Source organism: Gracilinanus agilis, chromosome 6 (genome assembly GCF_016433145.1).
Source record: "Gracilinanus agilis isolate LMUSP501 chromosome 6, AgileGrace, whole genome shotgun sequence".
NCBI lineage: Eukaryota > Metazoa > Chordata > Mammalia > Didelphimorphia > Didelphidae > Gracilinanus > Gracilinanus agilis.
The window spans coordinates 281,344,485-281,360,410 of record NC_058135.1 but is presented as its reverse complement, the minus strand read 5'-3'; the positions used below and the strand labels follow the sequence as shown (position 1 = coordinate 281,360,410).

The following is a 15,926-nucleotide window of genomic DNA, read 5'->3' as shown; positions in this document are numbered from 1 at the left end:
AGGCTGGTGAAATAGTCTAGGTGGGAGGTGATATGGACCTGAAGGTGAGGGACAGTTGTGTAAGTGGAGAGCAGGGGATGAATGAGAGAGATGTCATGAAAGAATAACAATAACAATAATAGGAGTAGCTGGGTGGCTCAGTAGATAGAGAGCTAAGCCTGCAGAGGGGAGGTGCTGGATTCAGATCTGGCTTCAAACACTGTGTGGCCCTGGAAAAGTCACTTAACCCCAATTGCCTAGCCCTTACCTCTCTTCTATTTTAGGATCCTATAGAACCTAAGACAGAAGGTAAGGGTTTAAAAAAAAGAAAACAATAATATTAACAGCCAGCATTTATATGACACTTTAAGATTTGGAACATGCTTTACATATGCTAACTTAATGGATACTCACAATAATCATGTGAGTTATGGAATGATCACTATCCCCATTTCTTAGATGAGGAAACTGAGGCAGACACAGATTAAAGTTAGATTAGCCCAAGATCACACACCTAGTAAAGTGTCTGAGGAAAAATTCTATGTTAAGAGTCTTCCTGACTCCAAGTCCTTAAATCTATCCTCTCACCACCTAATTTTGCAACACATTTAAAAGATTCAAGTTGCAGGATGAGATGTTTTCTGATGTGGACAACTTGCTTGGCTATGCCTATTTGTTGCTTGGCTTTTTTTTTTTTCTTTCAAAATGGTAGGAATGGGAGAAAAAGAAAATAAGTGCTTGTTCATTATAAAATCATTTCTTAAAAACTGAATCTTGGGACTATCTAATTACATTTAATTCTAAAGACTCAAATGAGCAGAACCAAGAGAATATTATATATAACAACAGAAATATTGTTTGAAGGATGATTCGTATATATCCATCTCCAGAAAAAGGATTGATGAATAGAAATAAGCAAGATATAGTTTTACATATATAAACATATATATGTATATTATCAAATGATGCCTTCTCTAATGGTGGGAAGAGAAGGAGGGAGGGAATTCCCCGGATATTTTAATGCAACAAATTAATGAATAATTTTTTTTGGTTTTTTTTTTTACTTTTTTTTTTAAACCCTTAACTTCTGTGTATTGACTTATAGATGGAAGAGTAGTAAGGGTGGGTAATGGGGGTCAAGTGACTTGCCCAGGGTCACACAGCTGGGAAGTGTCTGAGGCCGGATTTGAACCCAGGACCTCCAGTCTCTAGGCTTGACTCTCAATCTACAGAGCTACCCAGCTGTCCCCTAATGAATAATTTTTAATTTAAAAAAAACTAAATTAGGCTTTAATTTTTACCTAGATTTAACTAATCGAGGGGCAATTAGATGGCTCCATGGATAGAGTACCAGGTCTGGAGTCAGGAAACATCTTCCTGAGTTCAAATCTGGTCTCCGACACTAACTAGCTGTGTGACCCTGAGCAAGTCATTAAACCCTGTTTGCTATGGCTGGAGAAGGAAATGGTAAACCATTCAGGTGGTCCCTTTGCCAAGAAAACCCCAGATGGGGTCATAAAGAGTCAGGTATGACTGAACCACAAAATGTTGTTCTGTGCTCTTCTCCCTTTTTCAGGGAAGAGAGGGAGATATTAAATTTTTTAATTAATTTATTAACTGATCCAATTATTTTGGAGAGCAATCTGGAATTATGCCCGGAGTTGTAAAACTGTAACCCCTTTGACTGGGTAATACCACTATTAGTTCTGTTTCCCAGGGTGATCAGGGGAAAAGGAAAAGAACCAGAATGATTTAAAACATTTATAGCGACTCTCTTTGTGGTGGCAAAGAACTGGAAATCGAGGGGGTGGTCATCTATCTACTGGGGAATGGCTAAACAAGTTGTGGCTTACGATTGTGACGGAGCACCACTGCCAGGTAAGAAATGATGAACAGATTTCTTCCAATTCATTGTTTATTAAAGTGCAATAATATTCCTTTACAGCATTCATTATACATCCATAATGCAATCAATGAGTATTCACCATGTTTCAGGTTACTATCTGTCATAGAAGGTGCTTCAATGAATAATTTGACACTAGGAGGAGACCTAATTCTTTCTGTGATTTTTAATCCATCTTCCAGCCATCATCCATTTTTATTGACGAGGAAAAGAGAGTGAAATGACCCACCCAAACTCACACAACCCGCCAGAAAAAGAAGGAACCGAACAATGACTTCGATTCAGAACTTTGCTTTCCAACTTCAATGATCTTCTGATGTATCGCAAAGCTTCTCTTAAAAATTAAAAATTTTTAAATTATTTAAAAATAAAAAAAATTGAAAAATTAAATCTCACATCAGAGTACACTAAATAGACTACTGCATGCTATTCCTCTCAGGAGCCTGGATAGCTCAGTCGGTAGAGCATCAGACTTTTAATCTGAGGGTCCAGGGTTCAAGTCCCTGTTCAGGCGGAAGTCATTTTTAAATACAATTCTGTAGGACTTGGAGGAAACGAGTAGAAGTTACCAATGAAGAAGAACATTATAAAAATGAACTATTCTCAGGGAGATCTTCAGAAAAAGGTTTCGTAATTGAAACTTCTGTAATTTAGAAAGATGGCTCCGAGACTCGAGTTGGATTCCTTTCCACTGGTGATGTTACCTGAGAGTTGTTTTCACGCTGTGTCCTTATCTCCTCCGGCCAGTTCCCTGGGCATCATTAAGTATCCACTCGGTGCCAGACTCTAGCAATAGGAAGACCATCCAATTTGGCAGTCAAGAGAACTTTGAAGAAAACAATTTAAATTGTGTGGTGATATCAGAAGCTAGATCACAAGGGATTCGGCAGCATGACGGAAGGGGAGCCAATGGGTTCTTCCCGCCTTGGAGTCAAGCTGAGAAAGAGATGAGCTATATCTTCTTTGAGAGGATTTTTGGGTCTAATGAGAGTTGTTTTGAGGAAAGTCAGAGAGTCGGGTGTGTTTGTAGGCAGAAGGGAAAGAACCTGGGGGGCAGCTGGGTAGCTCAGTGGACTGAGAGTCAGGCCTAGAGACGGGAGGTCCTAGGTTCAAATACAGCCTCAGACACTTCCCAGCTGGGTGACCCTGGACAAGTCACTTGACCTCCATTGCCCACCCTTACCACTCTTCCACCTAGGAGCCAATACACAGAAGTTAAGGGTTTAAAAAAAAATTTTTTTTTAATTAAAAAAGAAGGAAAAGAACCTGTAGATAGGAAGAGACTGAAAGAGAGAAGAAAGAAGGGAGGGAAATGAGTAAAAAAAAGAAAGAAGAAAGGGGATAATTATGGGGGGGTCAGATATCTGCTAGAGGAGGTAGGAGGGGATGGGGATCAGAGTCAGCCTTTGGTAAGAAGGGTTGCCTCTTCCTTAGAGATCTAAGTAAAAGAGAAGAAAATGAAGGTTGACATCAAAGAGTTTTTAAATGTAAAGAAGGAAAAATAGAAAACTCATGGTGAGTGATCTCTATTTACTCAGTAAAACATGAAATAAGGTTCTCGGCTACCAGGGAGAGAGGTAGTGGGTGAGACATGCAGAGATGACAAGGCTTGAAATAAGCCTCCTGGAGAGTGAGATAGAGAATCAATTACGGAGCAGTAAAAGGATTATCTTGTCCTAGTGGGGGCCCAGTTGAGATTAGACGATATAAATTTATTGTGTACCCAGTCATCTGGGTTGTCATCATTTTATCCAGAAATACATACAATTCAGGGAGAAATGAATAGGGAGCAGAATGGTTGGTGGGATTAGTCCACTTATAATCCATGTAAAAATAAAAATAAAATGTTAATGTCTCAACGTAGTCACACTGATGAGTTAGGTCTCCAAGAGTAAGGCTTTCTCTCAAAACTCTAAGGGTATGAGGGCAAACCACATCACTCAGCGGATAGTCAGGCATAGAGATGGGAGGTTCTGGATTCAAATCTGACGTCAGACACTTCTTAGCTGTGTGACCTTGGGCAAGTCACTTAACCCCTTGTGCCCATCCCTTACTACTCTTCTGCCTTAGAACCAATGTGTAATATTGATTCTAAGATGGAAGGTGAGGGTTTCAAAAAATTCTAAGGGTACCCCCAAAGGGGGTCAAGATTTTCTTTTCTAGTGCCATCTTGGATAAGCCCTCAAAAAATAAAATGGGGAGAAGAAGGGGCAAGTAGACTTTAAATATAGACAAATCATTTGCAAGTAGCATAGAAAGATATGTTCTTAGGTATCTACATACCTTTGCAGAGAGTAGTAGGGCCATGTCTATACTCTTAAGCATATAAACTGGGTAGAAAATCAGACAAAGATCCAAGACTGAAGAGAAGCAATCTCTCCTTCAGGCACCAAAGGGGATTGTGGGTTACGGCTATATCTGTCTATCACCTCTCGAATATCTCTGATCTAGCGATGTGACTCTGGGTTCAAAAGGAAAAAAACGGAGATTAGGAAAGGAGCAAAGTGGAGCCAGACAGGAATGATGGCCTCGGAGAGTATTGAGGGTTCCAGGTGAAGAGGAGTCGTAGTTTTAGTACAGGTGAGGCACAGGGAGAGATGAAATGAGACATGGTTATTATTATCTGATAAACGTTTTGCAGTTTCTGGTTATTGAAGTTAATTAACCATTTCAGTGGAGACGTGTTTACCATTTTGTCAGCTCATCAGTTGTCAGAATTCTAAGACATTTAAGACTATCTATCCAGGCCAGCCCTCTCATTTAGTCTTAGGGAAACCAGAGCCTTGGTCACAAAGGTAGAAGGTGACAGAAAGGAAATCCAGACTCTAGTCTCTGGCTCTGAGCCTAGTAGTCTTTAATAAAAAGTCTCCCTTTTTTTTTTTTTAAACCCTTAACTTCTGTGTATTGGCTCCTTGGTGGAAGAGTGGTAAGGGTGAGCAATGGGGGTCAAGTGACTTGCCCAGGGTCACACAGCTGGGAAGTGTCTGAGGCTGGATTTGAACCCAGGACCTCCCATCTCTAGGTCTGACTCTCCATCCACTGAGCTACCCAGCTGCCCCTCTTCCTTTTTTTAAGGTTTACAAAGCATTTTCCTCACAACAACCCTATGATTGAAGCCATCTAAATCATCATCATTTTGAAGAGGAAGACCCTGAGTTTCAGTGACTTGTCCATGATCACTGAGCTGCTCAGTATCCCAGGCATGTGATGCTTCCCATCCCATTCCTCCTGCCCCCAAACGCACCCTTCATTCAGATTCATTTTCCGAGGGCATCATTCATCTACACGGCACCCACAACAACCTCCCCAGAGTTCTCCGAAGGGCATCTTTCAGTTCCTTGTTCCTCATGCTATAGATCAGGGGATTTAAGATTGGCGTGATAAAAGTGTAAACCACCGACACCACCCGACCCAGTTCCGGAGAATAGCTGGAGCTGGGAGATAAGTAAATGAAGCTGGTGCACCCATACTGCAGCAGAACCACGGTGACGTGGGAGGAGCAGGTGGAGAAGGCTCGGCGGCGCCCTTCCACGGACTTGATGAGCAGGATGGCTGCCACAATGTAGACGTAGGAGACAGAGATGAGCGCGAGCGGGATCATGAGGACGATGAAGCTGATGATGTACAGAGCGGTCTCGTGGGTGTGCGTATCGGTGCAGGCCAGGCGCATGACTGCCGGCATGTCACAGTAGAAGTGGTAAATCTCATTATCGTGGCAGAACGGGAGCCGGAAAATCAGCACCGTCAGGGGCAGGGACAGCATGAAGCCCAGCACCAGAGACCCCGCCATGAGCCGCCCACACAAGCGCCGGGTCATGATGAGGGTGTACCTCAGCGGGTAGCAGATGGCCACGAATCGGTCATAGGCCATGACGGCCAACAGCACACAGTCGGCTCCCCCCAGGAAGACAAAGAAGAACATCTGCGTGCCACAGCCAGGGAGAGAAATCGGGGTTTTCCCCATAGACAAGAGGTTGGCCAAAGCCAATGGTGCGATCGCCGACGTATAGAAAATCTCCAGAACTGCCAGATTGGCCAGAAAGAAGTACATTGGAGTGTGAAGGGAGTGGTTGGCCTGGACCACAAGACCGATGGTGGCATTGCCACTGAGGCTCATCACATACATAGCCAAGAAGGCCATGAAAATCACCATCTGGACCTGAAAATGAGACGAGAACGGGCGGAAGAAGAACCAGACCATCTCTGTTTGGTTGGTCTCTTCCATGAAAACCGTTCATTGGACCTATTAAAAGAAATGAAGATATCGGCATTTCAGAAGAGCCTCGTTGAAGGCGAAATCATTTTCTAGAACCCTTAACGTCCCCACCTCGGTAGAATAACACAAATTTGCTTTACAGACGTTGGCATGGAAGAGACGGATGGCCCAGGAGAGAGAGGAATGACCTCAGAGTCAGGAATACCTGAGGCCAAGGCTTGCCGCTGATATATCTTGGTTGTATGACCCTGGGCAAGTCATTTAAAATCTTCATGATTCCAGACAAATGTCTGAGAAGAGGAATTACAGATTAGCAGACAATCTACATTGATACAGTGAGTTCTTCATCAGAAACTCCCTACCTCAATGAATTTGGAGGCAGACTACTCCCCTCTAAAATTACATCTTATTCTAGATACATATATTTGTGTCATAACCCACACTAGACTGTAAATACCCTGAGAGCAAGGACTGACTCACAAGCATTCATTCTACTATACCTACCTTTCCCTCCCATCTCTATTTTTTTTCTTTTTTTTTTCTTTTTTTTTTTTAACCCTTACCTTTTGTCTTGGAGCCAGTGCAGAGTATTGGCTCCAAGGCAGAAGAGTGGTAAGGGTAGTCAAGTCAATGGGGGTCAAATGACTTGCCCAGGGTCACCCAGCTGGGAAGTGTCTGAGGCCAGATTTGAACCCAGGACCTCCCATCTCTAGGTCTGGCTCTTAATCCACTGAGCTACCCAGCTGCCACCCCATCTCTATTTGATTTAAACTTTGCATCTCTCTCTACACACAGCACAGAACTCTTCCCGGTGCTTAATGAATGTTTGTCGAAAGAATAAGAGAATAGATGGATGAGTACATGGGTGGATGGATGAGTGGATGGACAAATGAATGAATGAATTTGAAACCCCCAAATTAAGGAAAGTTCAAAATAAAGGACATCCTGGATTAGTCATTGACATAGACTGGGAAAGTGTGATGCGATGGGTGTCCAGCCTCACCAATATGGATATTCTTTCCACAATACTAATTATAATCCATCTCCCTTGTGATACAGTGCTTGAGCATGGGAATCACAGAGTAATATTTCTTGAAGCCAAAGAGATACCTGGCCCATCTCACTACTTTGTCACCTCTGTCTACTCAATTACCAACATCCATTGATTCTTTCTTCAAAAGGTATCTCTCCTGGGGCAGCTGGGTAGCTCAGTGGATTGAGAGCCAGGCCTAGAGACAGGAGGTCTCTAGGTTCAAATCTGGCCTCAGACACTTCCCAGCTGTGTGACCCTGGGCAAGTCACTTGACCCCCATTGCCCACCCTTACCACTCTTCCACCTATAAGTCAATACACAAAAGTTAAGGGTTTAAAATTAAATTAAAAAAAAAAAAGGTATCTCTCCTTCCTTTGCATTCTGACCACCACCATTTGGATTCAACCCTTCATTGCTTCTTACTATCTTGTTTCACATGGCTCCTCACTGGTCTCTCTGTTTCTGGCCTCTTTCCCATCCAATTCTTTCTGCACCCTGATGCAGATTCATGTTCCTTAAGCACAACTCTCATTACATTGGGCAGAGACCGAAGTCCTCTGCTCCTCATAACCATATAACCATCTATAGCTCCCCATTGCCAAAAGGATGAAATGTTAACTGCTTTGGTTGGCTTTCCAGATTATAGTCTGGCATCCCTCTAATAATCTGACACAATCTCTTCCTGTTTCCTACTGGAAGTTATTTGTTTCAACAAGCCTTTTCTTTTCCCTGAGCCATGAGCATACCAACATAATTGTAACTGCTGACAGCGATTATGCTTGTTAAAATTGGCAGATCACTTCACCTACATCATTTCATTTGAGCCTTACGGCAACCCTCTGATGAAGGAGCCATAGCTAGTGCTCTCCACATTTTACAGTTGAGGAAAATGAGGCTCGAGTTAAATGACTTGCCTAAATTCACACAGTTAGTAGGTATAAGGCAAGACTAGAATATAGGTCTCTCCTGCCTGAACAACAACAAAAGCTCTCCTGACTCACAGACAAGCATTCTTTCCACTGACCCCACCTTCCTCTTGCATCCCCCCCAACCTTGATTCTGAAAGAATTATTTATCAAGCAAAGCCAATGTATAAATGAAGATTTTGGACTTTGGACTTTACCCCCCATAAGTCCCTTAGTTTTCCCAACATTCCCTTTAATCTCTCCTGTGCCTCCACGTTTGCGTGGTCACTTTATTGCTTTATATTTGGCTGTAACTACTCCTTCTTTTGCTCTTTTGTTCCTGGGAGCAGGTTGGTTAGTAACCTTTCAGTTAGTCTCTTTGTTATTTTATTATTAATAAAATATTTATAAATATAATATTTAGTATTTTGGTATATTAATTTTAATCTCTTCACAAAGTAAGGACCACACAACCAGGAAAGCATGATATAGTGACTACAGTGATGGAAATAACTCTTAAGAAATAACACTATGGGCAGCTGGGTGGCTCAGTAAATTGTGAGGGAGGCCTAGAGACAGGAGGTCCTGGGTTCAAATCCGGCCTCAGACACTTCCCAGCTGTGTGACCCTGGGCAAGTCACTTGACCCCCATGGCCCACCCTTACCACTCTTCCACCTAGGAGCCAATACACAGAAGTTAAGGGTTTAAAAAATAAAAAATTTTTAAAAAAATTTTAAAAAAAGAAATAACACTAAAAATCAGCCAAATTCGAATGGACTGCAATGAACAACCTGGAACACTGGGAAATGACGAGAAAACACGCCTTCCTCCTCTCAGGAGAGAAACAAAGACTATAGACAGGGGATGTAACATGCACTGTTGACCGTGGCTGCTGGGAAGCGTGGCCTCATTTAAATGTTCCTTATGACAAGTGGGGTTTACCAGGGAGTGGGGAGGGAGATAGATCAGGTCAGGAAAAAGGAACTATGGTAGAGAAACAAAAGGCAGTAATAAAACTCAGGATTACCAGCAATAATTATGTCAAAGGTCTAGGCTGAATGGGTGATTTTCAGGTCCCAGCGTCATAGATCTTACTTATATTATCAATACCTTTAAGCATCTATTCAATGACTATGGGAACAAGGTTGGGCTGGGGCAGCTGGGTGGCTCAGTGGATTGAGAGCCAGGCCTAGAGACGGGAAGTCCTGGGTTCAAATCTGGCTTTAGATACTTTCTGTGTGACCCTGGGCAAGTCACTTAACTCCTATTGCCTTGTTCTTACCACTCTTCTGTCTTGGAACTACTACTCAGTATAGACAAAAAATTTTTGGACAGGGATTTTTTGTTGTGTCGGGGTTTTTTTTAAGCCTGCTGAGGAGGTCTTGGGTTCAAATGTGACCTGAGATACTTCCTAGCTATGTGATTCTGAAGACTTCCCTTAGCCTCAGTTGCCTAACTCTTGCCACTTTTCTTCCTTGGAACCAATATTTAGAATTGATTCTAAGATGAAGGTAAGGTTATTTGTTTTTTAAGCCTACTCTGTGTTGGAAACTAAGCTGGGTGTGGAAATAAAAAGTCAAAAATGAAACAATCCCAGCACTCTAGGTTGCTTACACACCCTTTGATTTCATTTTTGTGAGTAATACAGAGATTCCCTCCACAGATGCAGATGGACAACCCATCTGCAACTTCATCTCAGAGAAAATTACTCGGAGGCGTGAAGGCTGAATAACTCACCCAGAGTCTCAGAGTCGGTCTGGGGCAAAGAAATTGAACACGGGGTGCTCCTGACTTCATGATTTGCTCTAGAGCTGCTGTTAGATCATGTTTCAAGCTTCTCCGTTACTTCCAGAACATTTTGCCATCTCCCCTGTTCTCCTTCCATGGACCACGGGACAAGTCTTTCACGCTTGGGAAGCCTCTAATCTCACGTTTGTGGCTTTCAGACTTCTGGTCACAGATCCTTCTAAAAGAATAATGAAAAGAACAGGCCCAACTTTCTTAAATTATTGATATTAATATGGTATTGGTATCACTTTTATTTCCAAATACATTCCTTCCCCAGAGAACCACCCCCTAAATACAAAAGAAATAAAGGGGGGGCAGCTGGGTAGCTCAGTGGATTGAGAGTCAGGCCTAGAGACTGGAGGTCCTGGGTTCAAGTATGGCCTCAGACACTTCCCAGCTGTGTGACCCTGGGCAAGTCACTTGACCCCCATTGCCCACCCTTACCAATCTTCTGCCTAGGAGCCAATACACAGAAGTTAAGGTTTAAAAAAAAAGAAAGAAAGGGAGGAAGCCAATTCACATTATCTGAGCCTGATGGTAATAATAATGTTTGTTATGTACTTGAGTGTACATGCATGCACATATATGTGTGGACATGTGTACATATATGTGGTGCACATATACACTTACACGCACAAAATAAGTCTAAGGTTACTTGAGGGAGACGGTACTAGCATCTGAAGCAAATCAAAAAAGGCTTCATGGAGAAGGTGACTTGGGAACCTGATTTGGAAGGAAACAAGGAATTCTGAGAAGCAGAGGTGATGAGGGAGAACATTCCAGGCCCAGAAGAGAGCCAGTAAAAAGAAGAGAAAAGGAAAATGGAGTGTCGTGGGTGAAGGAGAACAAGAAAAAGAGAGAAGAGAGAGTCAGAATGTATTCTTGGGCTGGTAGCCAGGCTGGGAGCCCATCACCCTGCCAGCCCTCCTGTGCCTGGGGAGTAACAATAAAAACAGAGCACATGACTTTAAAAAAAAAAAAAGCCTAGCTAGACTAAAGAATATGATCATTATAATGCTGGAGTGTCATATAGTAAAGTTGAAAAGGGGCTGGATAATAAAAGGCTTTAAATTCCATGCAAAAGAGACACTTACTTGCTGAGAAACCCTGGGCAAGTCATTAAACCACTTTCTGCCTTTGTGTCTTCATCTGTAAAATGATTGAACTCAAAGGCTTCCAAGATGCCTTTCAGCCCTACATCTATGATCTTCTGATCTTATAATTTTATCTTGTATCCTTAAGGAAATAGGGAGCCACAGGAGTTTGTTAAGCATGGGAGTGACGTTGTTCAACTTTAGGAAAATCACTTTAGATTTGCATATCAATTACTTGACATTTTTTTTCTATTCCATCCAGGATAGCAGGAGACATACCTTCTTTTTTTTTTTAAATAAAGAAATTGATAGGAAAGTAGGTTTCACTCTTAAAAGCAAATTAATTGAAATTAATTTATTCTGTGGAGACCTAACTATAGTCTTGCCAGGTCCTGAAAAGAAAGAGTAAAAAAAAATCAAAACAAAAGATCTGGTTTGGCCATGACGGGAAGCACTAAGCATGTTCGATTTCATAAAATGCTTTCCCTCTTAGCAGAGAAATAGACAAAGTTTTTGAAGGAAAGGGCTGTATTTTTCTTAACTCTTTGTCTACAGGATGCCAAACACCTCCCACATAGCAGGCTCTTAGTAAATGTTTGCAGGATTTTAAAATTCGGTTGAAATCATCAGACAAAATATCTTTTTTCCCCCAACCCTTAGCGAAGCTTGATAAGTGTTTATTGTTGGATTGATTGCTTGATTGGGTGCTGAACATTGTCTTATTGATACGTAGCTATCTAAGTTGTTTCTCAGATTCTTGATTTCTTTATGGTTGCTACAAAAGGGATTTCTTTTGTAAAATAAAGTTTTATTGGCTTTGTAGGAAGTAGAAATATACATGTTGTTGTTTTTTTAGTGGATTTGTCTTAATATCTTACAACTTTGTCGAGCCTGTTTTTATACTCATTTTTTGCTTGAGTCTAATGGCCAGAAAGATTCTTGGGTGTGACTTAGCCCGTTGATTTGGGCCACCAACTGTAAATAGAGCACTGATTTTTGTTTGTTTGTTTATCATTTAGATCTGTTCAGATATCTGGTAGATGTTAGCCATGAAACATGTGGCTCAGAAAGGAAGAAGCAGTTTATACATTCTTCCATGCAGACAAGTGGTACAGTGGGTCAATCAGGGTTTAGGAAGACACATTTTCTTGAGATAAAATCCAGCCTGAGACACTAGCTGTGTTTCCTGGGCAAGTCGCTTAACTTTATTTGCCTCAGTTTCCTTTTCTTTAAAATGAGCTGGAGAAGAAAACGGGAAACTACTTCAATATCTTTGCCAAGAAAATCCCAGTTGGGGTTAGATACCACTAAAGAACAAGCATACACTTTCCTTGCATTTACGGCCACCTTTGACAAGTTCTTTCCTAGTTATTCTACAACAATCAACAACCTCTCCCATCCCAGCTAATTTCCTCAGTGGTAGCCAAGAACACATCCAGTTCTTTGTCAAATGAGCCGATTGCCCCCATGAGACCATGTTTACTTGGAAGGCTCCAAAGACACTCAGTTCTCAGCTTAATTTTCCTGTAGACACGTAGGTTTTCACAAGAAGTCCTTGGGCCCAAATGCTAACTCAGACACTTCCTAGCTAGGGGAAAGTGGACAAGTCATTTCACTTCTCAGCACCTTAATTTCCTCATCTGTGAAATGGGAAAAATAACACTTATACTACCTATCACACTGGGTTGTGGTAAGGAAAGCACTTTCTCAACCTTAGAGTGCCCCAGAAATGAATACATATGATTGTTATCCCTCTCATTGTTGTTCTTAGATGATGTTTTCAAAATGTCTCAAGTTACCCTGATGGAAAGCTTCTGGGAACTATGACTGGGAAGGAGGGAAAAAAGAGTCTGCCACAGCACTTTGCATGAAGGAAGGGATCCCCACTGAGAAGTGTATATCTTATCATGATCATCATCACTATTTTTAATTAAGATTTTTCATAAGAGAAACAGATTTGGTGCCATAGAAATCATGTTGACTTTATTTTTTTTTTAACCCTTAATTTCTGCGTATTGGCTCCTAGGTGGAAGAGTGGTAAGGGTGGGCAATGGGGGTCAAGTGACTTGCCCAGGGTCACACAGCTGGGAAGTGTCTGAGGCCAGATTTGAACCTAGGACCTTCAGTCTCTAGGCCAGGCTCTCCATCCACTGAGTTACCCAGCTGCCCAATCATGTTGACTTTAGAATCAGCCAAGGAGTTCAAATTCTGACTCTCCTATTTATCACTAGTATGACTTTGAGTAAATCACTTAGCCTGAGGAGAGTCTCAGTTTCCTCATCTGCAAATTAAAAAGGAATTGGAATAAGTAGCCATTCCAGTTCCTTCAAGCTCTGTGACTATAATTTGCCAACTGGATGGCTAAGAGTTGGAAAGGATCAGAAATCTGAGGTTGGGGTAGTACCAGGAAAGAACTTTTATAGAAAGCAGAAAAATCTCTCTCCTGAGACAAGAGGAAGATCTCAAAAACAGTGAAGGAGTTTAGAGATTTGAGTCATAGAGCAAAAGGGGGATTCTTATGTGGACCCTGAAGTCTGAATGGGTTTAGTTCCCAAAGTCTGATGGGATGACTCAAATGCAAACCCTCCCAGCCCAGCACCTCCATGTGCTTTAGAGGGAAATTGTGCAAAATGCCTGCATGAGCAGGTATCCATTTTAATGTCTGAATATTCACCATAACAAGGTTGCCTGTGGGGTTCTTCCTTTGTTGGAGAGAAAAAGACTTACCTGGGTCTCCGTGCACAGTCATAGCAAGAGGGTAGACAGCAAAGTTAAGCATTATGGGTTTGATTCATTGACCTACAGATTGAGTCTGGGTACAACCTACAAGGGAGCATCCCAGGCTGCTTCTGACTTTCAGGGATCCTCATGCTTTAAATGAAAAATCAGAGGGACAGATGATGGTTAAACTCCTTAGGAGTAGGGACTGTTTCCTTCTTTGTACTTGTACCCAGCACCCAGGACAGTTCTTGGCACATAGTTGGTGCTTTGAAAATATTTGTTCATTAATTGATGGGATTGAGGGGGCTGAGAAGGGAGAAATCCAGTCATGTCCACAAGCATTTATTAAGCTCCTTCTGTGTGCCAGGTATTGTGTTTAGCACTGGGGATACCAAGAACACTCCCCACCACCACCAAAACAAACAAACAAACATCTCTTTCTTCAAGGAACTCACATCTGGCAGGGGTTGATTCAGTAGAACAGGGTCCCTCTGAGGAGCACATCCAAAAATGCCAATCCAGCCAGGGCCAACCAGGGAGACTGGGGGAGACAACATGCTAACAACTATGTACAAGCAAAATATAGACAGAATAAACTGGACATAAACTTAGAGGGGAAGCACCAGCATTTAGCTCACTAGTGCTTAAAAAAGAAGAGAAAGAAGCAGGACTCAAATACATATAAGAAAGCCCAGGGGCAGCTAGGTGGCTCAGTGGATCAAGAGCCACACCTAGAAGGAGGAGGTCTTGGGGTTCAAATCTGACCTCAGATATTTATAAGGGGGTGACCCTGTGAGAGTCACTTAACTCCAATTGACTAGCCTTTACCATTCTTCTGCCTTGGAACCAATACTCTGGATTGATTCTAAGGTGGAAGGTAAAGAGTTTTTTTTTAAAAAAAGAAAGAAAGAACAGAATTTCAGGTCTGGACAAGTTCTTAGAGTGGATCCTCTTTATGTAGAAGGAACCTGAAGTAAAGAGGACTTAAGTTACTTGCCAGAGTCACAGAGGTTGTAAACTAAAGAGGCAACGTTACTTGACAAGACTTCTGTTACTTGAAATCCACTTCTCCTTCCACTAGGAACAAGTTCTCCCTCCTGCTTCCATGGGTTGGTGCTTGAGCTTCAGGTTGCCTTCTCCTGACTTCTTTACACTTTCAAGGCTTCACTGACTTTTACCTCAATATAAATAAGGTGGGGAAGATGTCAGTAACAGTGGGGACAGGCACTCAAATGGGGAAAGATTTTGTTCTTCTGGGGCCACTGGTTTGGGAGGATTCTGATTGGCAGAAATCTGTGATAAGGAGACTTATCTCTTACCTTCTAATGGGCTTGAGGGGACTTCTAGCCATCTCAGTCTGGCCTCAATCCTTTACCTACCTCTAGAGAACTCCAGAGTCTGATCTCATGGCACTTGGATCCTCAAAGGGACCCTGGTCTGCCCAGTTAACTCTTGCCAGATTTACATCTCTTCATGTGGTCCTCAGAGGGACCTTTGTCTACCCAATTAACCCTAGCCAGATTTACATTTCTTGTGGTCCTCAGAGGGAGCCTGGTCTACCCAGTTAACCCCTACAGATTTATATCACTTGATATCTCAGTAAAGTGACTTGGGGCAGTCCTTCAGCCAGTGGGAATGTGGCCACCTAATCCCCAGCTTCACACCATTTGATTCTTCTTCTCTGGACTTTATTTCTCCTGTATCTTTAACCAAAACCTGCTCCCATCTTCATAGGCTTCCAGTTTTTCACCATAGGCTTCCCCAAAGATTCAGTCAAAGGGATAAAATAGATCTGTGATGCCTGAGGTTCAGAGTGTCCATTTGGACAATCACCACCAATCCATGAAGCAATTCTGATAAACCTGTCAGAGCACTCTGGGCTGGGTATGAGAATTACATCAGAATTGTTCTGTCTACTCAGCTGCCAGAGATATCTTTTTTGGGGAATTGATATAATGGGGCCAGTGGTGAGGTCATCCGGGACCCCAAAAAAAAGCCATGCAATAAAGTTGGCTTCTCTTGGGATTTAATCATAGAGACGACACTTTGAGAACTGACTCCCATAGTATAAAGAAAAAAACACTCACTGGATTTAGATTGAGAAGACCTGAGTTAGAGTTCCAGCTCTGCTACTTACAAAGTAGCCTGGTCCAATCACTATGAAGCTTTTGGAGTCTCCATTTTCTTTTCTATGAAATGAGGATAAAAAAAATAGAAACTGGGCTAGATGCCATCTCCATGCCATGCCACCTGTTCTCTAACCTCCACCCCTCTCTGGAACTGATG

At 42.2% G+C, this 15,926-nt stretch overlaps 1 protein-coding gene and 1 non-coding gene across 2 annotated transcripts; one reads left to right on the top strand and one right to left on the bottom strand.

Annotated features, from left to right (window-relative positions):
- Window positions 1–2,323: 2,323 nt before the first annotated feature.
- On the top strand, window positions 2,324–2,396 carry TRNAK-UUU. The gene has a single exon. It is a non-coding gene; the product is annotated as a tRNA-Lys (tRNA).
- A 2,763-nt stretch (window positions 2,397–5,159) lies between these two features.
- LOC123252067 (olfactory receptor 10V1) lies at window positions 5,160–6,107 on the bottom strand. The gene has a single exon (XM_044681433.1). It carries the CDS (start codon window positions 6,105–6,107, stop codon window positions 5,160–5,162), a length of 948 nt encoding a protein of 315 aa, XP_044537368.1.
- Window positions 6,108–15,926: the final 9,819 nt, after the last annotated feature.